This window comes from Hemitrygon akajei, chromosome 3 (genome assembly GCF_048418815.1).
Source record: "Hemitrygon akajei chromosome 3, sHemAka1.3, whole genome shotgun sequence".
Taxonomy (NCBI): domain Eukaryota; kingdom Metazoa; phylum Chordata; class Chondrichthyes; order Myliobatiformes; family Dasyatidae; genus Hemitrygon; species Hemitrygon akajei.
In genome coordinates this window covers 27,007,453-27,032,672 of record NC_133126.1, presented here as the reverse complement: position 1 = coordinate 27,032,672, position 25,220 = coordinate 27,007,453, and the positions used below count along the sequence as shown (strand labels likewise).

Here is a 25,220-nt window from a genome sequence, read left to right as displayed (position 1 = left end):
CTTCCTCAGTGAATTCCGAGAGGCTTGTATGCCAAGATTTCCCCTTAAGGAAACCGTACTGACCTTGGTCCATCTTATCACGTATATCCTGAAACCTCAGCCTTAATAATGGACTCCAATATCTTCCCAACCACTGAAGTCAGGCTAACTAGCCTATTATCTCCTTACATCTGCCTCCCTCCCTTAAAGAGTGTAGTGACCCAACACCGAGCCCGGTGGTTCACCGCTCCTGTGGAAGTCCTGAAGGCTCCAGGGCTGGTAGGATCCCACCCGGTCTCTTAGTCCCAAATGGGATCTACCACCATCTGCTTGTGGTTATTTCTCAGCGACAGGGAGTTGCATTAGTTTGTCTTCTTGAGCACTCTCCATGCTCAGCACATTTGAACATAAAACAGTCGAGCGCAGAATGGGCCCGTCAGTCCACAATGTTGTGTTGCCCCTTTAACCTACTCCAAGATCAATTTAACCCTTCTCTCCCATGTGGCCCACCATTTTTCTTTCATCCATGTGCCTATCTAAGAGTTTCTTAAACATCCTAAATGTATCTGACAGTGCATTCCACATGCCCATCACTCGGTGCAAAATCAAAACTTACCTCAGATATCTCCCCTATCCTTCCCTTCCATGGTACCCCCTCATTAACAATTTTCGCCATGAGGAGAAAGGTTCTGGCTATTGATTTGCTTTATGCCTCTTATCATCTTGTACACCTCTATCAAGTCACCTCCCATCCTCCTCCATTCCAAAAGGAAAACAGCTAGCTTGCTCAACCTACACTCACGGCATACTCTAATCCGGCCTGCATCCTGGTAAATCTCCTCTGCACCCTTACTGCCTTCCAGCGCAAAGTTTAAAAAGAGCTTGGGAGCTTTGACTGTTCTTTCAATCAGTGTGGGGCCAATAAGAAAATAGACAGTAGGTGCAGGAGTAGGCCATTCGGCCCTTCTAGCCAGCACCGCCATTCACTGTGACCATGGCTGATCATACACAATCAGTACCCCGTTCCTGCCCTCTCCCCATATCCCTTGACCCCGCTATCTATAAGAGCTCTATCTAACTCTCTCTTGAATGCATCCAGAGACTTGGCCTCCACTGCCTTCTGGGGCAGAGCATTCCACATATCCACCACTCTCTGGGTCAAAAAGTTCTTCCGCATCTCTGTTCTAAATGGCCTACCCCTTATTCTTAAACTGTGGCCTCTAGTTCTGGAATCGCCCATCAGCAGGAACGTGCTTCCTGCCTCCAGCGTGTCCAATCCTTTAATAATCTTATATCTTTCAATCAGATCCCCTCTCATCCTTCTAAATTCCAGTGTATACAAGCCCAGTCGCTCCAATCTTTCAACATATGACAGTCCCACCATTCCGGGAATTAACCTTGTGAACCTATGCTGCACTCCCTCAATAGCAAGAATGTCCTTCCTCAAATTTCAAGACCAAAACTGCACACAATACTCCAGGTGGGGTCTCACCAGAGCCCTGTACAGCTGCAGAAGGACCTCTTTACTCCTATACTCAATTCCTCTTGTTATAAAAGCCAGCATGCCATTAGTTTTCTTCACTGCCTGCTGTACCTGCATGCTTGCTTTCATTGACTGATGTACAAGAACACCTAGATCTCGTTGTACTTCCCCTTTTCCTAACTTGACTCCATTTAGATAGTAATCTGCCTTCCTGTTCTTGCCACCAAAGTGGATAACCTCACATTTATCCACATTAAACTGCATCTGCCATACATTTGCCCACTCACCCAACCTGTCCAAGTCACCCTGCATTCTCATAACATCGTCCTGACATTTCACACTGCCACAATGAGGTGTAAGCAGAGCAGCCATTGTGGAGCACCCACTCTGTGAGTAAGTCAGTGTTAGAATGGTCTGGCTTGGGTGCTAACAGTCTCGAGCAAGTACAGGATGAGGTTTTAAGGAAGTTTCTATTAAGTTGCTTTTTCTGGTAATACATAGCTAGTGCACTGAGAATGATCCAGAGGTAGTGCTATGGGGCTTGTGTGAGATGTTGGAAGCCTCCAGATTCCCTGATAACGACATGAAGCACATCAAGCTACAGCTCCTTGGAGACTCTGTTAAGGAACTGGAGCTGCAGCTCATATGGGAGAATAAGGAGGTGATAGATAGGATCTACAGGGAGGTAGTCACCCCTAAGTTGTAGGAGGCAGGTACACAGGTGACTGTCAGGAAATGGAAAGGGAATAGGCAGTCAGTGCAGAGTACTCCTTTGGCCGTTCCCCTCAGTAATAATTATACAGCTTTGGATACTGTTGGGGGAGGGCCTGCTCAGGGGGAGCTCAGTAGCCAGGTCTCTGGCACTGAGTCTGGCTCTGTGGCTCAGGAGGGAAGTGTAGGGGAGAAAGGAGTGCAGTAGTAATGGGGATTCCATAATTAGAGGAGTGGAAAGAGATTCTGTGGATCTGAAAGAGACATCCAGATTGTACATTGCCTTCCCTGGTGCCAGGGTCAGAGATATCTTGGTTCAGGTCCATGGGATTCTAAAGGGGGAGGGTGAACAGCCAGAAGTTGTGATACATAATGGTGCATGGTAGGAAAAGGGAGGATATAGAGAGAATATATAGAAATAGGCAATAAGCTGAAGAGCTGGACCTCCATGGTAGTAATCTCTGGATTGCTGGCTGTGCCACGTGCTAGTGAGGCTAAGTGTAGGATCACTTGGCAGAGAATGAGTGACTGAGGAACTGGAGCAGGGGACAGAGTTTAAGACTTCTGGTCACTGGGATCTCTTCTGGGGAAGGTAGGACCTGTACAAATAGGACAGGTCACACCTGAACCCGAGGGGGAGCAACATCCTTGAGGGCAGGTTCGCTAGAGTTGTGAGGGAGGGTTGAAACTAATTTGGCAGGAGTATGGGAACCAGAATGATAGGGCTGAGGATGGGGCCGTTGGTATTACAAGTAGATGCAGTGTGTGTGGAGACTGTGAGAAAGGGCAGGCAGATAATTGAGCAAAATTGCAGTTAGTAGGACAAGTTAAAATGTAACAGGCAGCCAAAATCAAAAAGGGTGACTAAAGGTGTTATATTTGGATGCACCCAGCATACGGTGTCAGATAAATGATCTTGTGGCACTGTTAGTAATTGGCAGGAGTGATGTCGAGGGCACCGCAGTCTCGACTGACAGGAGATCATAGTTGGGAACTTAGCATAAAAGGATACATGTTGTATTGAAAGGACAGGCAGTTAGACAGATGAGTGAGGTGTCTTAAATGGTAAAAAAAATCTGAAATCAAATCCTTGGAAGGAGGAGACATAGGATCTAAACATATAGAATCATTGTGAGTAGGTTTAAAACTGAAAGGGTAAAGACAGACATACTTTATTGATCCTGAGAGAAATTGGGTAAAAAGACCTTGATGGGAGTTATATACACGCCTGAATTCCAAGAGAGAAAATTTGTTGAATGCCTACGAGATGGCTATTTAGAGCAGCTTGTGGTTGAGCCCAGTAGAGGAAAGGCAATTCTGAATTGGGAGTTATGTGATAGCCCAAATTTGATTAGGAAGCTTAAGGTAAAGGAACCCTTAGGAGACAGTGATCATAATATGATAGAATTTGCCCTGCAGTTTGAGGAGAAGCTTAAGTTGGATGTGTCAGTATTACAGTAGAGTAAAGGGAATTACAGAGGCCTGAGAAAGGAGCTGACCAAAGTTGATTGGAAGGGGTGCTAGCAGGGAACGTGGCAGAATAGCAATGGCTGGAGCTTCTGGGGGCAATTCAGAAGACACAGGAAGAATACATCCCAAAGATGAAGAAGTATTCTAAAGAGAGAATGAGGAACCGTAGTTGACAAAAGTGACAGACAGCATAAAGGCAAAAAGGAGGGCATATAATAAAACAAAACTTAGTGGAAAGGTAGAGGATTGGGAAACTTTTAAAAACCAGCAGAAGGCAGCTAAAAGGCCATAAAGAGGGAAAAGATGAAATATGAAGGTAAGCTAGCCAATAATATAAGAGGACAGTTTTTTCCAGATATTGTATAAAGAGTAAAAGAGAGATGAGTGGATATTGATCTGCTGGAATATGACCCTGGAGAGGTAGTAATGGGGGAGAAGGAAATGGCAGATGAACTTAATAAGTATTTTGCATCAGTTTTAACTGTGAACAACACTAGCAGAGTGCCAGAAATGTGAGGCTGTTGGGACAGAAGTGAGTGTGGTTGCTATCACTAAGGAGAAGGTGCTTGGGAAGCTGAAACGTCTGAAGGTAGATAACTCACCTGGACCAAATGGACTGCACCCTAGGGCTCTGGAAGAGGTAGCTGAAGGGATTGTAGATGCAGTAGTAATGATCCTTCAAGAATCACTAGATAATAGAGTGATTCCCGAGGACTGGAAAATTGTAAATGTCACTCCAGTTTTTAAGAAGGGAGGGAGGCAGAAGAAAGGAAATTATAGCCCAGTTTGACTGACTTCAGTGGTTGGATGAGGTAACAGAGTACTTGGAGGCATGTGATAAAACAGGACAGAGTAAGATAACATGATAAAATAGCCCAAAGTGGTTTCCTGAGGGGAATTCTTGCTTGACAAATCTGTTGTAATTCTTTGAGGAAATAACAGGCAAGTTAGACAAATGAGTGTCAGTAAACATTGTTTATTTGGATTTTTATAAGGCTTTTGACAAGGTTTTGCACGAGGCGTCTCAACAAGATGAGAGTCCATGGTATTACAGGAAAGATACTAGCATAGATAGAAGATTGACTGACTGCCAGGAGGCAAATAATGGAAATAAAGGGAGTCTTTTCTGGTTGGATGCCAGTGATTAGTGGTGTGCCACAGGAGTTGGTGTTGGGACCACTTCTTTTCATGTTGTACGTCAACGATTTGGATACAGGTATTGATGGCTTTGTGCCAGGTTTGAGGACAATATGAAGGTAACTGGAGGGCAGGTAGTATTGGAAGCAGTGTGTCTGCAGAAAGACTTGGACAGATCGGGAGAATGGGCAAAGAAGTGACAACTGAAATACAGTGTAGAGAAGTGCACGGTCATGCACTTTGGCACAAGGAATAAAGGCTTGGACTATTTTCGAAATGGGGAGAAAATTCAAAAATCAGAAATGCAGAGGCACATGGGAGTCCTCATGCAGAATTCTCTGAAAGTCAACTTGCAGGTTGAGTCAGTAAAAAGGAAGGCAGATGCAATGTTACATTCGCTTCAAGAGGAATAGAATACAACAGCAAAGGTGTAATTAGTCAGGCTGCACTTGGAGTACTGAGTGTTGTTTTGGACCCCTTATCATAGAAAAGATGTGCTGGCATTGGAGGGGGTCCAGAGGAAGTTCTCGAGAATGATTCCAGGAATGAGTGAATGAGTGAGGCCTCCATCAGTCAGAGCTGAGCATGGGTTTGCACCCTAGCTGTCTGAACAGTAGGATACGGAGAGCAAGCTGTTGCCCATGTATCAAGCTCTCCTTCTCCACGCATCTGATGAACCTAAAGGAATGGCAGAGTCCGAGTCCAGTGCAGTTTGGCACCAGCGGCGTCGCTGGAGTTGGTCAGCATTGAACATAGCACTGCCTTGGGAATCAGCTCCAGATTTTATCCTCAGGGTATACTCCCGAAGCCTTCCCCATGAGTGGATATAGGCACAAGGCAGTACAGGTTTGAGATCTGGGTTTTCCTTTCCTAGATGAGATGCCAACCACGGCTGATGAGTCCCATCTGCCTGAAGCGACTGGTTTTAAGAAACCAGTAACTCACTTTTGCCCCTTCTCCTGTCAGTAGAAATGGTTCCACCAGGCTTAGTAGCCAAGACACACGTGAAGGCCAGGAGGTGTGCTTGGTTGTCACAGGCTCATTGAAGTGCATACCCTTGGGAGCATTTAATAGGTGGCTGGAGCTTCTCCCCATTACCACCCCCAGCTTTAATAACCTTAAGGAACCATCCCAGGAATGAAAGGGGTTTACATATGAGAAGTTATTGATAGTTCTGGGTGTGTACTCGTTGGAGTTTAGAAGATGAGAGGGGATCTCATTGCAAACTATCAAATATTGAATGACCGGGATAAAGTAGTTTTGGAGAAGGTGTATCCTATGGTGGTATGGTGGACAGTCTAGGACCAGAGGGCACAGCCTCAGAATAGAGGGATGTCCATTTAGAACAGAGGAGGAGAAATTTCTTTAGCCAGAGGGTGAATCTGTGGAATTGATTGCCACAGACAGCTGTGGAGGCCAAATCATTGGGTATATTTAAGGTAGAGTTTGATAGATTCTTGATTAATCAGGGCTTCAAAGGTTATGGGGAGAAGGCAGGAGAATAGGGTTGAGAGGGAGAATAAATTAGCCAAGATGGAATGGCGGAACAGACTCGATGGGCCAAGTGGCCTAATTCTGGCTCTGTGTCTTATGGTCTTAAAGCTTCCTCATCCTTCCTATCTCAGTTATTCAGGAACAGTTATTATGCTACAACCATTGAACTCCTGAAGGAATGTGGATAACTTCACTCGCATCGTCACTGAGCAGATTCCATGACCAATGGACTCACATTCAAGGACTCTACCATTCGTACTCAGTACTGTTTATTTAGTTTTGTGCATTTCGTCCTCTTTTTCCCATCAGTCTTTGTGTGTAGTTTCTTTCCCACTGATTGTATGTATTTCTTTGTTTTCTGGTAAATGTCTCCAAGAAAATGAATCTTTAGGTAGTATATGGTGATAAATACAGTAATTACTTCACTTGAACTTTTTTGTGGTTCTTACCTAATCACTGTCACACTGTCTGTTGATAGCAGTAGCAGTCTGCCCAGATCTTGTTCAGCTGCTGTCTGTGCCTCAGATTCCCCATGCAAACCCGTGAGAAACAGGACGGTAATCATGCACTCTTCTTGTCTCTTTCAGTCCCCAGCGAAGGCCAGAGGGACAGGAAGCCCCCTCTCAGTTCCACGCCCCTCCCCAGTGCGAACCCAAGCCCCGAGAGCGTCGCTGGGATGCGTCACCGCCGGGCGGAACTGGGGTCCATGGCGTACTCCACCTCCGCCATCCACCTCACCCCCTCGCACACCCCCCCCAAATTCAACAGCTGGCACCGCACCAAAGCCAAAGGTAAGGAAAGTTTTATTTACAGGAGAATGAGGGGAGATTCGATAGACAAGAGTGGCATCGATAGGCTAAATGTGAGCAGGCTCTCCCTACTGAGACTGGGTGAGACAAGAACCAGAGGATATAGGTTAAAGGTGAAAGGTTAAATATTTAAGGGCAACCTGACAGAAAAATGGAAGGTTATGTAGGAGGGAAGAGTAGGTTTGATCTCAAAGTAGGTTAAAAGGCCAGCACAACAATTTGGGCCGAAGAGCCTGTACAGTACTGATGTATGTTCTACAGTATGTACTGAGATTAGAGATGAAAATCTGAAATGGAGTACAGTGCTCATCTTGGCTAACCTGTAATTCCCCTCCTACTTCACTAAACCCAGAAATGCAGTTAATAGAAAGTGCTTCTCCAAATTCCTGTGAAATGCCTGTGCACTTTACACTGTGGTTGCAACTTCCACTTTCTCTTGAATTTAAAGGCTGCAGACTTTCATATGCGTCATGGCTCTGACCTCTCCTCCAAGTGGAATTGAACTCTTCACATCTGTTCCACAGAACCTCAGCTTTATCATTAAGATGATTCTTTCTCACCCTGCAGTTTGATTTTTAACCTTTACTCCAGATATGTAACCACTTCGTTCAGTGCAACGGTCCACTTGACCCTGTTCAGTAGAGTAATCTGGAGTTTTGGTACTTGAGAATTAGCCCTGGAAGTTGACTCAGCATTCAGCTGGTTAGAAATTCCACCACTTCCTCAGAAGGTGCAGTCCAGATTTTTATCAACTCACTCTGTCCAGAAGAGACTCTGAAACGTCTCTGGAGTTTAGAAGAGTGAACGAGAACAAGATCCTAAGGGGTCTTGACAGATTGTATGTGGAGAGTGTCTTTCCTCTCAAGGGACAATCTTACAACTCAGGTTCTGTTTTTAAAAACACTGAAGCGCCCCCTATTGACAGTAAAGATGAGACAACTTTTTTGCTGAAGGTTTCAAGTTTTGGGAACTTTCGTCCTTAAAGTGTATTGGAAATGGTTTATTATTGTCACATGTACCGTGAAACAGTGGAAAAACTTGTTTTACAAACCGTTCATACAGATCAACTCATGACACAGTAAAACAAGATACATCAAAAACAATGACAAGTGTGACAGCTACAGAGAGAATGCAGTACAGATAAACAGTAAGGTACAAGATCATAACGAGTAAATTGTGAGTCCAGAGTCCATCTTATCATACTAGGGAGCTATTTAATAGTCTGACAACAGTGGGATAGGAGCTGTCCGTGAGCCTAGGGGTGTGTACTTTCAGGTTCTCGTATCTTCTGCCTGATAGGAGGGGGTGAGAAGAGAGAAGTGGAAGAAGAGTTTTGTATAGTTTTAAAGTAGAAGCAGATGGAGAAGTAGAAGTCTGCTGGTTAGATTGCGTGACCTCGGCTTGCTGAGGGAATCGGGCCTGCAGTCCGCGGAGTCGCCTGATGCCGGTGGCCGGAGTTGGGGACAGCGTAAGCTTTGTGCGAGGAAGCGGAGTCGAGGCGAGCGGGCAGGAGTCCGTGCCAGGAAAAAAGCAAGCCCCAGCCGGCCGGCTCTCCCGTCCATTCTGCTCTCCAATGGGCATTAAACTGGACTACATCTGTGGTAACGAAATACTCGGCCGGAGTACAGAAACGGACAGAATCCCAGACGCCGCCATTCAGCTGATTGTTTATGTAACAGATTTCCCCCCAAATCGTCAGACTACCAACCTACTGCCCTCTGCTGTGCCTATTGTCTTGTTTATTATAATGCCTGCACTGTCCTGTGTACTTTATGCAGTCCTGGGTAGGTCTGTAGTCTAGTGTAGTTTTTGTGTTGGTTTACGTAGTTCAGTGTAGTTTTTGTACTGTTTCATGTAGCACCATGGTCCTGAAAAACATTGTCTCATTTTTACTGTGTACTGTACCAGCAATTATGGTCAAAATAACAATAAAAAGTGACTTGACTTGAGAGAGTCTTGGAACCAGGCCCTTTGAATCAAATTGACCATGCCAACCAGGCTAGACCTACTTGATCTGTTTAAGCTAGATCACTATAAACCATTTCTATTCATGAACCTATCTGATAGTCTCTTAAATGTTCTAATTGTGTCACTTCCTCTAGCAGCTCACTCCATATACCCTCACCTTAAACCTGTGCCCTCTAGCTTTAGACTCCCCTACTCTGGGGAAAAGTAACTTTGGCCAATCATCATATCCATGACCCTCAGGATCTTATAAACCTCTATGAGATCAAGAGGAAACAATGTTCCAGCTTGTCCAGACTCTCCTTTTAATTCACCCCCTCCACTCCTGGTAAATCGTTCCTGCACCCTTTCCGGTTTAATAACATCCTTGAAAATTCTTAATGACGTACAGAGGAGCAGACCTGTCCCGAGGTATGGTCGTTGATTTAAGCAGTTGCTTGGATTTGTGAATGGCTCAGAAGTATGTAGAATCCAGGGGTATGGGGAGAGTGTAGGAAAGTGGCATTTAAAAAGATACAAGATTAACCGTATTTGTCACACGTTCATTGAAACATTGAACCTTGCTGTAGTCCCAGAGATGAGTTATGAATGCTTTGGTTTCTCCATGTAAAGAAACAACCATAGGCCCCCTCCAAACACATTGTAGTGGTTGCCATTGGCGCCAGTTTGATTTTGTGTGGAGTATTGCAATTAAGGAAAGATGTGATTGGTAGCTTACACAAGTGAACCTGTGGTATCGATAACTTCACTCCTATTTGTCTCGTTACCTCACTCAATAAGGTTTTAACTCGGACGATGACCTCCGGACACAGTCACTTGAATTGGAATTTGCCAAGAATGGAAATGCAAGCCTTGGTAAGTCATGGAGATGTTCCGACCAATGCAACCAGCCAGTCTGGACTAAAGTACCGTTTGTTGAACAAAACGCTGGAGGTAACAAGAGTCTGCCCATCTTAGTACGTTATCATCAGAGTAATGTAGAAAATAACCATACCTCCTTGGACTCTGTCTGTAGTTCTTGCTGCCTCAGCAAAGCAACCAGCATAATCATAAACCCTTGCATTCAGTGAAATACATCATTTGTGTCAACAGCCAATACAGCCGAGGGTGTGTTGGCATCAGCCCACAAGTGTCACCATACATTCTGGTGTTAACACAGCATGCACACGGTGCTCAGCAGTGCAACAAGTAACAAGATAACGGGCAAAACAAGCCCCAGTCCTTCCTCCCACCACCCACATACACGGTCCTTTAACCCCAGGATGAGCCTCCAGCCCAGTCAATACAGATTCGGGCCTGCAGACACCAGACTTTGACCTTTCTTGTGGACTTGCAGAGATTTTCGTACATTCTATTCTATTTCTTTACTTTCCTGTAGATGCCTGCAAGAAAATGAATTTCAAGGTAGTATATGGTAACATTTGATAATAATTTTTACTCATACCTTTTTAGTCAAATCACTTCTCCTGTCTGGTTTCTGGGTGGAAGTAGCTTCCAAAAATTGTTTGCGTGTGAATTTTAAACACCGCTGTCAAATTCCCTCACAGCTTTGTGTTCTGAGGTGTCCATATCTTTCCAGAGTGAAAATGAGGTTCTCACACCATCCGAGTTGGGGTTGAGGCATTGAAGTCAGATTGCTGTCCAAGTCAGCTCAAAAAGATCTAGACAACTAGAGGCGATAGAATCATCGTATTTGTTACACTATATTGTCCCTTCTGATTAACTGTTACATTGTTGGGATGGTATGTTGAAGTTGCAAAAGATGTTGGTGAAGCCTAATTTGGAGTATAGTTTGAAATTCTGGTCACCACCTACAGGAAAGATATCAATAAGATTAAAAGAGTGCAGAGAAAATTTACAAGGGTATTGCCAGGACTTGAGGAGCTGAGTTATAGAGGAAGGTGATAGGTTTGGATTTATTCCCTAGAGCAGAAGAGAATGAGGGCAGATTTGATAGAGGTATGCAGAATTATGAGGGATCCGGATATGGCAAATGCAAGTGGGCTTTTTTCCATTGAGGTTGAGTGAGACCACAACTGGAGGTCATAGGTTAAGAGTAAAAACTGAAATACTTAAGGGGAACCTGAGGGGGAGCCTTTTCAATAACGAAATAATAACAGAGAAGAAGTTATCTCTCTAGCACAGTGGTGTCAAGAAATCAACCTCTTCCTCAATGTCACAAAAACAAAGGAGCTGGTTGTGGATTACAAGAGGAATGGAAGCAGGTTCATCCCTATTGGTATCGATGGATCTGGGGGTGAGAGAGTAAATAGCTTTAAGCTCCTCGGCATACACATCACTGAGGATCTCACGTGGTCTGTACACACCGGCTGTGTAGTAGACAAAAGCACAACAGCACCTCTTTCACCTCAGATGGTTGAAGGAAGTTTGGCATGAGTCCCCAAATCCTAAGGACTTTCTACAGGGGCACAATTGAGAGCATCCTGACTGGCTGCATCACTGCCTGGTATGGGAACTGTATTTCCCTCAGTCGCAGGACTCTGCAGAGAGTGGTGCGGACAGCCCATCCCATCTGTAGTTGTGAACTTCCCACTATTCAGGACGTTTACAGCAACAGGGGTGTGAAAAGGGCCCAAACGGTCATTGGGGACTGGAGTCAGCCCAACCACAAACTGTTCCAGCTGCTACCATCCGGGAAACGGTACCACAGCATAAAAGCCAGGACCAGCAGGCTCTGGGACAGCTTCTTCCACCAGGCCATCCGACTGATTAATTCACGCTGACACAATCATATTCCTATGCTCTACTGACTGTCCTGTTGTACATACTGTTTATTACAAATTACTATAAATTGCACATTTAGACGGAGACGTAAGGTAAAGATTTTTAATCCTCATGTATGTGAAGGATGTAAGTAATAAAGTCAATTCAATTCACTCAGAGGGTGGTGAGAGTGTGAAACACACTGCCAGTGGTGGATGTGGGTTCGATTTGAACATTTAAGAGGAATTTGGGTAGGTACGTGGATGTGAGGGGCAGGGTCCAGGTGCAGGTAGATGAGACCAGGCAGAATATGGGCACAGACTAGATGGGCTGGAAGGCCTCTTTTCATGTTGAATTGTCCCATGACTCCATTGTATTTGAGATTAGAACCTGATTTCTGCTAACACTGCCAGTTCATTGCTTACAAACGTGGAACTGTGTCCTTCTTCAACAGGTGTTGCGGAGGTGATGGACGCCAGAGCAGACAGCCTCAGCAGCGAAGATCTCCTCCCCAGTCGAGACGTGGGAGCTGCCCCCAAAGTGAATGCTCTCTACCGCTCCAGCTCGACCACGCTCCCCAGCACCAAGCTGGACCCTGCAATGTCTCGGAGGAGCCCGGTGTCATACAGCACGCTACAGAGAGTGAAAGAGAGGCCGCTGGAGAGTAGGACCAGAGCATCCTCACCGGGCAGTGAAATGGTGACCCTGGAGGAGTTCCTACAGGAGAGCGGGCAGTCGGCTACCAGTGTAAGCAGAGGTTTCATGTTTTACTTGGATCCCCATATCAGCAGCAAACACCGATTATAAGGCATAGATCAAGTAGCTCCTTTATTCCATCGTGGCTGATTTACTATCCCTCTCAACTCTATTCTCCTGTCTTTACTCCATAACCTTTGACACTCCTATTTCCAATATTTTTATTAATTTCTACATAGAAGGATACAGAGTACAGGAAAGTATATATAAAGGATCAAAAAAAGATTTAAAAAAACTACCAATTACATTATATCTGTTCGTAATAACGATCTCATTACCCCGTATTCATGTAAGTTAATCTATAATTATATTGATATATACTAATTTATTACAAAATAAAGAATCTAACCCTTACCGAGACTGAAGCTGTTTATTAAGGAGAAAAAAAGGTAAAATACCTTTTCAGTAATAAAAATTAATAATAGTCAACATCTGAGATTAAACAACGAATTGAAGGTTTTGAAAATAATTCAGAAAAGGACCCCACAATGTTTGACACTCCGATTAATCAAGAACTTATCACCCTTCACCTTAAATATACCCGATGGCAGACTGCACAGCCACGTAGCAATGAATTCCTCAGATTCACCACCTTCTGACTAAAATTCTGAGGCTGTGCCTTCTGGACCTAGACTTTCCCATTATAGGAAACATCCTCTCCACATCCACTTTATCCAGAACTTTCAATATTAAATAGGTTGCAATGAGATACCCCCTCATTCTTCTAAACTCTAGTGAGTACAGAGTTATCAGATGTTCTTTGTACTTTAACCCTCTTGGGATCAGTCTCGTGAACTTCCTCTGGACCCTCTCCAATGCCAGCACATCTGTTCTTAGATAAGGGGCCCAGAACTGCTTACAATTCTCCCAACTATGGTTTGACTGATGCCTTATAAGGGCTCAGCATGACCTCCTTATACAAAGATAGGTGGAGGGGTAGGTAGTGCTGAAGAAGCAATCAATTTGCAGAAGGACTTAGACAAATTGGAAGAATGGGCAAAAAAGTGGCAGATGGAGTACAACGTTGGGAAATGTATGATAATACATTTTGATAAAAGGAACAAAAGTGCAAATTATTTTCTAAATGGGGAGAAAATTCAAACATCAGAGGTGCAAAGGGACTTAGGAGTCGTTGTGCAAGACTCCCAGAATGTTAATTTACAGGTTGAGTCTGGTAAAGAAGGCAAATGCAATGTTGGCATTCATTTCAAGGGGAATAGAATGTAAAAGCAAGGATATAATACTGAGGCTTTATAAGGCACTAGTCAGGCCATACTTGGAATATTGAAAACAGTTTTGGGCCCCATATCTCAGAAAGGATATATTGTCATTGGAGAGAGTCCAGAGGAGGTTCACGAGGATGATTCCAGGAAGGAAGGAGTTACCATTGGAGGAGCATCTTTGGGCTTATTTCCACTGGAATTTAGAAGAATGCAGGGGGATCTCATTGAAACCTACCGAACGTTGAAAGGACTAGAGAAGGTGGATGTGGAGAGGATGTTTCCTATGATGAGGGTGTCCAGAACTAGAGGGCACAGGCTCGACATTTAGAACAGAGATAAGGAAGTATTTTTTTTAGCTACAGAGGAGTGAATTTGTGGAATGCTCTGCCACAGACAGCTGTGGAGGCCAAGACCGTGTGTATATTTAAAGTGAACATTGATAGTTTCCTGATTGGTCAAGGTTATGGTGAGAAGGTTAGGTTGAGTGGGATCCGGGAGCATGTATGGTGGAATGGCGGAACAGACTCGATGGGCTGAATGGCCTAATTGTGCTCCTATGTCTTATAGTTTCAACACTATCTTTGTATCATCCACAAACTTGGCCACAAAGCATCAATTCCTGCATCCTTATCTTTGATGTACAACATCAAAAGACGTAGTCCCAACACCAACACCTCTGGCACACCACTAGTTAACTGGCAGCCAACCAATAAAAGCCTCCTTTATTCCCACTCTTTGCCTCCTGCCAGTCAGCCAATCTTCTATCCATGCTAGTACCTTTCCTATAATACCATTGGCCCTTAACTTGTTAAGTAGCCTCATGTGTGGCACTTTTGTCAAAGGCCTTATGAAAATCCAAATAAGCAACTTCCACTGACTCTCCTTTCTCTATCCTGATTGTTATTTCCTCAATGAATTCCAACAGATTTGTCAGGCAAGATTTCCCCTTCAGAAAACCATGCAGACTTGGGCCTATTTTGTCATGTGCCTCCAAGTACTCCGAAGCCTCATCTTAATTAATAGGTTCCAACATCTTTCCAACCACTGAAGTCAGGCTAACTGGCCTATCTTTCTTCTGCCTCCCTTTTTTTAAAGAGTGGCGTGACATTTGAAATTTTCCAGTCCTTAAAAACCATTCCAGTCTCTAGTAATTCTTGAAAGATCATTACTGATGCCTCCACAATCTCTTCAGCCACCTCTTTTAGAACCCTAAGGTGCAGTCCACCTGGTCCAGGTGACTTATCTACCTTCAGACATTTCAGTTTCCAGAGCACCTTCTTTTTAGTGATAGCAATGACATTCACTTCTGCCCCCTGACATTCCTGCATTTCTGGCATCTTCCACAGTGAAGACTGATGCAAAATACTTACTAAGTTCCTCCACCATTTCTTTGTCCCCCATTACTACCTCACCAGCATCATTTTACAGTGGTTTGATATCCACTCTTGTCTCTCTTTTGCTCTTTATACAGTTTATCTGAAAAAAACTTCTTGCATCCTCTTTTATATTATTGGCTAGCTTACCTTTGAAACCCCCTGGTTTCCTCGGCTGTGTAAGTCTAGGGAAAAACAACCTCCAGCCCCATCAAACTCATGAGATGAGGCGCACTCCCACCCCCGAACCCCTGTTTGTGTGGATGCTGTGTCACTTGCTACCGTTACACATTAATGCCACAAAATAACAGACAGTACACTGCATACAATTAAAGGAATTATATTTATGACTCTCAACTGAAGGGTTAGTGAAGAATAACATAAAGAAAAGGGCCCATTTTAATTAAACAGTTAAAGGTGCACAAGTTGGAGCTGATCTTGAACTTCTCTGTCACTCACACGCTGGGCCCCCAGTCAACCTGAAAGCACACACCGCCTTCCGAACGTCGCTCGCAATCCATCTCAAACAAACGGGTCTCCCACTGGAACATACGCTACAATCACTCTCCCCAGTGTCTTCTCTTTTCATCTCCTCTCGAACAAAAGCTCCAAGCCCAGCCTTAGTGTCCCTCACCAGAGAAACCTCCCCTAAATCTGACCATCCTAATTGGATGGAACACATTCCTCCTCATCCCTTATCTTCAACAAGAACCCAGACAAGCTGAAAACAGAACAGACTGCATTTATAGAACTGCCAAAATGAAATACATACAGCATAACAGTAAAAGTATGAACCAGGGCATTACACCTTCATATTTCATTTTTGTGCTTGTGGATTTATTAGTTGCCTTCTATTGGTTATTAAAAGCTTCCCAATCATCTACTTTCCCTCTAATTTTTGCTATATGATATGCCTTCTCTTTTGCGTTTATGCTATCTTTGACTTCCCTTGACGGCTACGGTTGTCTCATCCTCGAATACTTCTTCATTTTTGGGATGTATCCTTCCTGAACCTTCCCCCCCACCCCCACCTCAAAACACCAGCTAGTGCTGTTCTGTCTTCATTCCTCAATGTCCCCTTCTAGCCAATTTTGGCCACCTGCTCTCTCAGGCCTCTGATAACTCCCTTTACTCCACATTCAATTTTATCTTCTCCTTTTCAAACTGCAATGTGAATTCTTCTGTCTTATGATCACTGCTTCCTAAGAGTTCCTTTACCTTAAGCTTCCTAGTCAAATTTGGATCATTACAGAACACCCAATCCAGAATTGTCTTTCCCTTTGTGAGCTCAGCCGCGAGGTGTTCTAAAAAACCATCTCGTAGGCATTCTACAAACTCTCTCACTTTGGATCCAGCATCAACTGGATTTTCCCAATCTACCTGCATATTGATTATTGCAAGATACCCCTTTTTACATGCCTTTTCTATCTTCCATTGTAACTTGTAGCCCACATCCTGGCTACTCTTCAGAGGCCTGTATATAACTCTAATCAGCGTTGTTTTACCTTTGTAGTTTCTTAACTCTATCCACAAGGATTCTACATCTTCTGATCTTGTGTCTCCTCTTTACAAGGATTTGATTTCATTTTTTACCAACACAGCCACCCCCAGCCCCTCTGCCTCCCTGCCTGTTTTTTCAATACAGTGCACATCCTTAGATGTTAAACTCCCAACTATGATCTTTCAGCCATGGCTCAGAAATGCCCAGAATCTCATTCCCGCCAATCTCTAATTGTGCCACAAGATTATCCACCTTATTCCATATACAGTCGGCCCTCCTTATCTGCAAGGGATTGGTTCCGGGACCCCTTGCGGATACCAAAAAACACAGATGTTCAAGTCCCTTATTTAATCTGTTTTAGTGCGGTGGACTTTTGGACACAGCTGAACCCCAGACCTTATTTAACCTGTCTCAGAGCAGTGGTCTTTAGGACCCGGCAGAGCTCTGAATCCACAGTGTTTCTGTTCACAAAAATAATCACGATCATGATTGAAAATAAAGTGGAAATAATAAAGCGATCGAAAAGAGGTGAAACGCCATCGGTCATTGGAAAAGCGTTAGGCTACAGTCGGTCAATGATCGGAACAGTTTTAAAGGATAAAGTGAGAAAGGCCCTGCCCCGATGAAAGCTACAATTATTACTAAGCAACACAGTGGTTTAATTATTAAAATACATACGTTTCTTAAGTGTTTTATATGCATAGAAAGGTAAAATATATACTATTTTCTAAGACAAATGTTTGACTAACTGATGCTAAATAATACTGGATGTAGCTGTTCCGACTTACTTAGTAAGAGAACTTCTGATTTTTTTCAATCCCAATCCACGATAACCCACGCACATCCTCCCGTATACTTTAAATCATCTCTACATTACTTGTAATACCTAATACAATGTAAATGCTATGTAAATAGTTGTTATACTGTATTGTTTAGGGAATAATGACAAGAAAAAAGGTCTGTACATGCTCGAGCAATGAATGCTGGAAGAGCACTTCTGGGTTTTCTCGATTCGCGGTTGGTTGAATTTGCGCATGCGGAACTCGCGGATAAGGAGGGCCAACTGTACGGTGTGCATTCAGATATAACACCTTCGGTCCTGTATTCATCACCCTTTTCAATTTTGGCCCCCTGTTATAATTCAACTAATTCCACTGAGTACAACTTTGCCCTAACATCTACCTGTTCTTCACATCCTCACAACATACTGTGTACTAACTGACCCATTCTTAGCCCTCTCACTCTGGTTCCCATCCCCCTGCCAAATTAGTTTAAACCCTCCCCAACAGCTCTACCAAACCTGCCCGCAAGGATATTGGTCCCCCTGAGGTTCGGGTGTAACCCGTCCCTTTTGTACAGGTCATAACTTCCCCAGAAGAGATCCCAGTGATCCAGAAATCTGAACCCCTTGCCCCATGCACCAATTCCTCAGCCACACATTCATCTTATTCTCACTGACACTTAATGCAGACAGCAATCCAGAGATTGCCTCCCTGCTGGTCCTGCTGTTCAGCTCTCTGTTTAACTTCCTACATTCTCTCTTCAAGATTTCCTCCCTTTTCCTACCTATAACGTTGGTACCAATATGTACCATGGCTTACAGCTGTTCACCTTCCCCCTTTAGAATGCCGTGTACTCAACCTGAGATATCCCTGGCCCAAGCATCTGGGAGGTGGCATATCACCTGGGTGTCTCTATCACCTCCACAGAATCTCTTTCTGCTCCCCTAATCATAGAATTCCCTATGACTACTGCACTCCACTATTCCTTACTTCCCTTCTAAGCTACAGAGCCAGATAATCCTAGAGACCTGGTTGCTGTGGCTTTCTCCAGTAGGTTATTCCCCCCTCCTCACACCTCCTAATGGAATCCAAAGCGGTGTAGTCATTACTGATGGGAGTGGCCACAGGGGTACTCTGCATTGGCTGCCTATTCCCTTTCCCTCTTCTAACAGTCATCCAACACTGGCCCATTCCAAAAACAGCCACTCCGCTTCCACCCACTTTCTTTTTATTGGCCTTGTGCTGATTTCATCCCACTGAAAGAAAGCTGAAAGCTCCGGTACTCTTTTTAAACTTTGTGCTGCATCGCCAATGAGCAGCTTCTCGAGTTGATTTCAGCCTGCCAAAAGTAACTTGCTTCCCGCCACTGCCACTGTCTGCAAGAAGTTTGTGTGTTCTTGCCTCATGACTACCCAGGTCTCCTCCAGGTGCTCCAGCTTCCAAAGACGTGCGGTGGGGTGAATAAACAGTGGGCATGCTTTGTTGACGCCAGAACCTTGGCGGCACTTGTGGTTGACCCCAGCACATCCTCAGACTATTGGTTGTTGACACAAATGATACATTTCACTGTCTGTTTCAATGTAAAAAAAAAATCTAATCTTTAATCTTAATCTTTAATCTAAGGGCTCAGGCTCGATACCAAAAGTTCAGAGGAATAGACTTGTCTTGCTTTTACTCTCTTCTCTGAACTACTGTGACCTCTGAGCACCACTGACTTTCCACAACTTGATAGAACTTCTTTGTTTCTCATTTTTCATCGATGTCTTGCAAACTTCCACTAGAGCAGCCAAAGCTGCAGGGAGATCTGTATAATTAGGAGAGGGGAATTTACCCAGGGTTGAAACATCTAATACCAGATAGCATGCCTTTGAGGTGAGCAGCTGAGTTCAAAGGAGATGTGTGGAGCAAGCTTTTTTTTACACAGAAAGTGGTGAAATTGGAATTGGAATTGTTTACTATTGTCACCTAATGAGATACAGTGAAAAGCTTGTTCATACTGATAGGATCATTACACAATGGAATGAGGCAGAACAGAATTTTAAAAAACAATGCAAACAAAGGGTAACAGCTACAGAGAAAGTACAGTGCAGGTAACTAGTAAGGTGCAAGATCATAACGAGATAGATAGTAAGAATCTATTTTATTGTTCTAGGGAACCACTTTCAAGTCTAATAATCGAGGGGTAGAAGCTGTCCTTGAGCCTTAAGGGTTTAGTACATATATGTCAAACTCAAGGCCCGCGGGCCAAATCCGGCCCGCGGTGGAATTATCTTTGGCCCGCGAGATAATATCTAATTACTATTAAAGCTGGCCCCAGTAATTGAAGCGCCTATGGCGTATGATATGGCTAATGCTGAGTTTATTCAGGTACCAGGTTTTCAGGGTTTTTAGTGTTTATTCGGCAGTCTTGCTCGGCAGTCTTCTTCATAAGAAACGGAATTTGTAAAGTGAAACACTTTGTAGTTATAGCAGAGACTGAGACACATGAGACCAGGCTGAAAAAACGGAGGCAACGAAAGCTGCGTTCGCACGCGTCCGACTGATCCGGCCCACATGAAGCTGCATTTTGCACAATCCAGCCCGTGACCTAAAATGAGTTTGACACCCCTGATTTAGTACCTTCTGCCTGATGGGAGAGGGGAGAAGAGAGAAATCCGGGGTGGGAGGGATCTTTGCTTCTGCTGGCTGCTTTACTGAGGCAACAGGAAGTGTAGGGGAGGTGAGGCTGGTTTCCGTGACGTGCTGAGCTGTGTCCACAACTCTCTGCAGTTTCTTGTGGTCACAGACGAAGCAGCTCTTGTGCCGAGCAGTTATGCGTCCAGACTGAACACTATATGGTGCATCCTAACTTTGAGGAGATGCGCAGGGATTTAGAGAGAGTGGATTGGGTCAAGTTGTTTTATGGGAAGGATGTAATAGAGAAATGGAGGTCATTTAAGGGTGAAATTATGAGGGTACAGAATCTTTATGTTCCTGTTTGGTTGAAAGGAAAGGTTAAAGGTTGGAAAGCGCCATGGTTTTCAAGGGATATTAGAAACTTGGTTCGAAAAAAGAGGGATGTCAACAATAGATATAGGCAGCATGGAGTAAAGGAATTGCTCGAGGAATATAAAGAATGTAAAAGGAAACTTAAGAAAGAGATTAGAAAAGCTAAAAGAAGTTACGAGTTTGGTTTGGCAAATAAGGTGGAAGTAAATCCGAAAGGCTTCTACAGTTATATTAAAAGCAAGAGGATAGTGAGGGATAAAATTGGTCCCTTAGAGAATCAGGGTGGTCAGCTATGTGTGGAGCCGAGGGAGATGGGAGAGATTTTGAACGATTTCTTCTCTTCGGTATTCACGAAGGAGAAGGATATTGAATGGTGTAAGGTGTGGGAAACAAGTAAGGAAGTTATGGAACCTATGACAATTAAAGAGGTGGAAGTACTGGCGCTTTTAAGAAATTTAAAAGTGGATAAATCTCCGGGTCCTGACCGGATATTCCCCAGGACCTTGAGGGAAATTTGTGTAGAGATAGCAGGAGCTCTGACAGAGATCTTTCAGATGTCATTAGAAACGGGGATTGTGCCGGAGGATTGGCGTATTGCTCATGTGGTTCCATTGTTTAAAAAGGGTTCTAGAAGTAAGCCTGGCAATTATAGACCTGTCAGTTTGACATCAGTGGTGGGTAAATTAATGGAAAGTATTCTTAGAGATAGTATTTATAATTATCTGGATAGACAGGATCTGATTAGGAGTAGCCAGCATGGATTTGTGCATGGAAGGTCATGTTTGACAAACCTTATTGAATTTTTTGAAGTAGTTACGAGGAATGTTGACGAGGGTAAGGCAGTGGATGTAGTAAAATGGACTTCAGCAAGGCCTTTGACAAAGTTCCACATGGAAGGTTAGTTAAGAAGGTTCAGTCATTAGGTATTAATGCTGGAGTAATAAAATGGATTCAACAGTGGCTAGATGGGAGATGCCAGAGAGTAGTGGTGGATAATTGTTTATCGGGATGGAGGCCGGTGACTAGCGGGGTGCCTCAGGGATCTGTTTTGGGCCCAATGTTGTTTGTAATATACATAAATGATCTGGATGATGGGGTGGTAAATTGGATTAGTAAGTATGCTGATGATACTAAGGTAGGAGGTGTTGTGGATAATGAGGTGGGTTTTCAAAGCTTGCAGGGAGATTTATGCCGGTTAGAAGAATGGGCTGAACGTTGGCAGATGGAGTTTAATGCTGAGAAGTGTGAGGTTCTATATTTTGGCAGGAATAATCCAAATAGAACATACAGGGTAAATGGTAGGGCATTGAGGAATGCAGTGGAACAGAGAGATCTAGGAATAACAGTGCATAGTTCCCTGAAGGTGGAGTCTCATGTAGATAGGGTGGTGAAGAAGGCTTTTGGAACGCTGGCCTTTATAAATCAGAGCATTGAGTACAGAAGTTGGGATGTAATGTTAAAATTGTACAAGGCATTGGTAAGGCCAAATTTGGAATATTGTGTACAGTTCTGGTCACCGAATTATAGGAAAGATATCAATAAATTAGAGAGAGTGCAGAGACGATTTACTAGGATGTTACCTGGGTTTCAGCACTTAAGTTACAGAGAAAGGTTGAACAAGTTAGGTCTCTATTCATTGGAGCGTAGAAGGTTGAGGGGGGATTTGATCGAGGTATTTAAAATTTTGAGAGGGATAGATAGAGTTGACGTGAATAGGCTGTTTCCATTGAGAGTAGGGGAGATTCAAACGAGAGGACATGATTTGAGAGTTAGGGGGCAAAAGTTTAAGGGAAACACGAGGGGGTATTTCTTTACTCAGAGAGTGATAGCTGTGTGGAATGAGCTTCCTGTAGAAGTAGTAGAGGCCAGTTCAGTTGTGTCATTTAAGGTAAAATTGGATAAGTATATGGACAGGAAAGGAGTGGAGGGTTATGGGCTGAGTGCGGGTAGGTGGGACTAGGTGAGATTAAGAGTTCGGCACGGACTAGGAGGGCCGGAATGGCCTGTTTCCGTGCTGTGATTGTTATATGGTTATATAATAAAAAAAAGTTGTAGGTGTCGGAAGTGGACATTCCATATTTCATTAACACCCTGAGGAAAGGTGCTGGTGAACTTCCTTGGCAGAGGGATTTATGTGGTTAGGCCAGGATTAGAATATTGATGGTGTTCACACGTAGGAATTTGCAGCTCTCAATCCTCTCCAACTCCACAAGACCGTTCCACAGGGGAGCGGGTGCACAGCCCACCCCCACCTGAAATCAATACAGACGGCCCTCCTTATCCGCGAGGGATTGGTTCTGGGACCCTTCGCGGATACCAAAAAACGCGGATGCTGAAGTCCCTTATTCAACCTGTCTCAATGCGGTGGACCTTAGGACCCAGCAGAACCCCAGACCTTATTTAACCTGTCTCAGTGCGATGGACATTAGGACCCGGCGCCAGAGCTCTGAATCCGCAGTGTTTCTGTTCACGAAAATAATCACAATCACGATTGAAAATAAAATGGAAATAATAAAGCGATCGTAAAGAGGTGAAATGCCATCGGTCATTGGAAAAGCATTAGGCTACAGTCGGTCAACAATTGGAACAATTTTAAAGGATAAAGTGAGAAAGGCCCTGCCCCGATGAAAGCTACAATTATTACTACGCAGCACAGTGGTTCAATTATTGGGTTTTGGGTTTTGTGTTCTAGAAACATAGAAACGTAGAAAATAGGTGCAGGAGTAGGCCATTTGGCCCTTCGAGCCTGCACCGCCATTCAGTATGATCATGGCTGATCATCCAACTCAGAACCCTGTACCTGCCTTCTCTCCATACCCCTGATCCCTTTAGCCACAAGGGCCAATATCTAACTCCCTCTTAAATATAGCCAATGAACTGGCCTCAACTGTTTCCTGTGGCAGAGAATTCCACAGATTCACCACTCTCTGTGTGAAGAAGTTTCTCCTCATCTCGGTCCTAAAAGGCTTCTCCTTTATCCTTAAACTGTGACCACTCGTTCTGGACTTCCCCAACATCGGGAACAATCTTCCTGCATCTAGCCTGTCCAATCCCTTTAGAATTTTATACGTTTCAATAAGATCGCCCCTCAATCTTCTAAATTCCAGTGAGTATAAGCCTAGTCGATCCAGTCTTTCTTCATATGAAAGTCCTGCCATCCCAGGAATCAATCTGGTGAACCTTCTCTGTACTCCCTCTATGTCAAGAATGTCTTTCCTCAGATTAGGGGACCAAAACTGCACACAATACTCCAGGTGTGGTCTCACCAAGGCCTTGTACAACTGCAGTAGAACCTCCCTGCTCCTGTACTCGAATCCTTTTGCTATGAATGCCAACATACCATTTGCCTTTTTCACCACCTGCTGTACCTGCATGCCCACCTTCAATGACTAGTGTACAATGACACCCAGGTCTCGTTGCATCTCCCCTTTTCCTAATCGGCCACCTTTCAGATAATAATCTGTTTTCCTGTTCTTGCAACAAAGTGGATAACCTCACATTTATTACATTAAATTGCATCTGCCATGAATTTGCCCACTCACCTAACCTATCCAAGTCACCCTGCATCCTCCTCACAGCTAACACCGCTGCCCAGCTTCGTGTCATCCGCAAACTTGGAGATGCTGCATTTAATTCCCTCATCTAAATCATTAATATACATTGTAAACAACTGGGGTCCCAGCACTGAGCCTTGTGGTACCCCACTAGTCACTGCCTGCCATTCTGAAAAGGTCCCGTTTACTCCCACTCTTTGCTTCCTGTCTGCCAACCAATTCTCTATCCACGTCAATACCATGCCCCCAATACTGTGTGCTTTAAGTTTGCACACTAATGTCCTGTGTGGGACCTTGTCAAAAGCCTTTTGAAAATCCAAATATACCACATCCACTGGTTCTCCCCTATCCACTCTACTAGTTACATCCTCAAAAAATTCTATAAGATTCGTCAGACATGATTTTCCTTTCACAAATCCATGCTGACTTTGTCCGATGATTTCACCGCTTTCCAAATGTTCTATTATCACATCTTTGATAACTGACTCTAGCATTTCCCCCACCATCGATGTCAGGCTAACCGGTCTATAATTCCCCAGTTTCTCTCTCCCTCCTTTTTTAAAAAGTGGGGTTACTTTAGCCACCCTCCAATCATCAGGAACTAATCCAGGATCTAAAGAGTTTTGAAAAATTATCACTAATGCATCCATTATTTCTTGGGCTACTTCCTTAAGCACTCTGGGATGCAGACCATCTGGCCCTGGGGATTTATCTGCCTTTAATCCCTTCAATTTACCTAACACCACTTCCCTACTAACATGTATTTCCCTCAGTTCCTCCATCTCACTAGACCTTCGGTCCCCTACTATTTCTGGAAGATTATTTATGTCCTCCTTAGTGAAGACAGAACCAAAGTAGTTATTCAATTGGTCTGCCATGTCTTTGTTCCCCATGATCAATTCACCTGTTTCTGACTGTAAGGGACCTACATTTGTCTTAACCAATCTTTTTCTTTTCACATATCTATAAAAGCTTTTACAGTCAGTTTTTATGTTCCCTGCCAGCTTTCTCTCATAATCTATTTTCCCTTTCCTAATTAAGCCCTTTGTCCTCCTCTGCTGGACTCCCTGAATTTCTCCCAGTCCTCAGGTGTGCCGCTTTTTCTGGCTATTTTGTATGTTTCCTCTTTGGACTTGATACTATCCCTAATTTCCCTTGTCAGCCACGGGTGCACTACCTTCCCTGGTTTATTCTTTTGCCAAACTGGGATGAACAATTGTTGTAGTTCATCCATGCGATCTTTAAATGCTTGCTATTGCATATCCACCGTC

At 43.9% G+C, this 25,220-nt stretch overlaps 1 protein-coding gene across 4 annotated transcripts in view; it reads left to right on the top strand.

Annotated features, from left to right (window-relative positions):
* The window catches only part of ccdc88c (coiled-coil domain containing 88C), a 240,256-nt gene that overhangs the window by 205,893 nt on the left and 9,143 nt on the right, over positions 1-25,220 (top strand). For all 4 annotated transcript variants that reach the window (XM_073039398.1, XM_073039399.1, XM_073039400.1 and 1 more), the window contains 3 exons: positions 6,862-7,065; positions 9,829-9,903; positions 12,227-12,519. In XM_073039398.1, the coding sequence (XP_072895499.1) occupies positions 6,862-7,065; positions 9,829-9,903; positions 12,227-12,519 (572 nt within the window). The remainder of the gene's footprint in view (positions 1-6,861; positions 7,066-9,828; positions 9,904-12,226; positions 12,520-25,220) is intronic.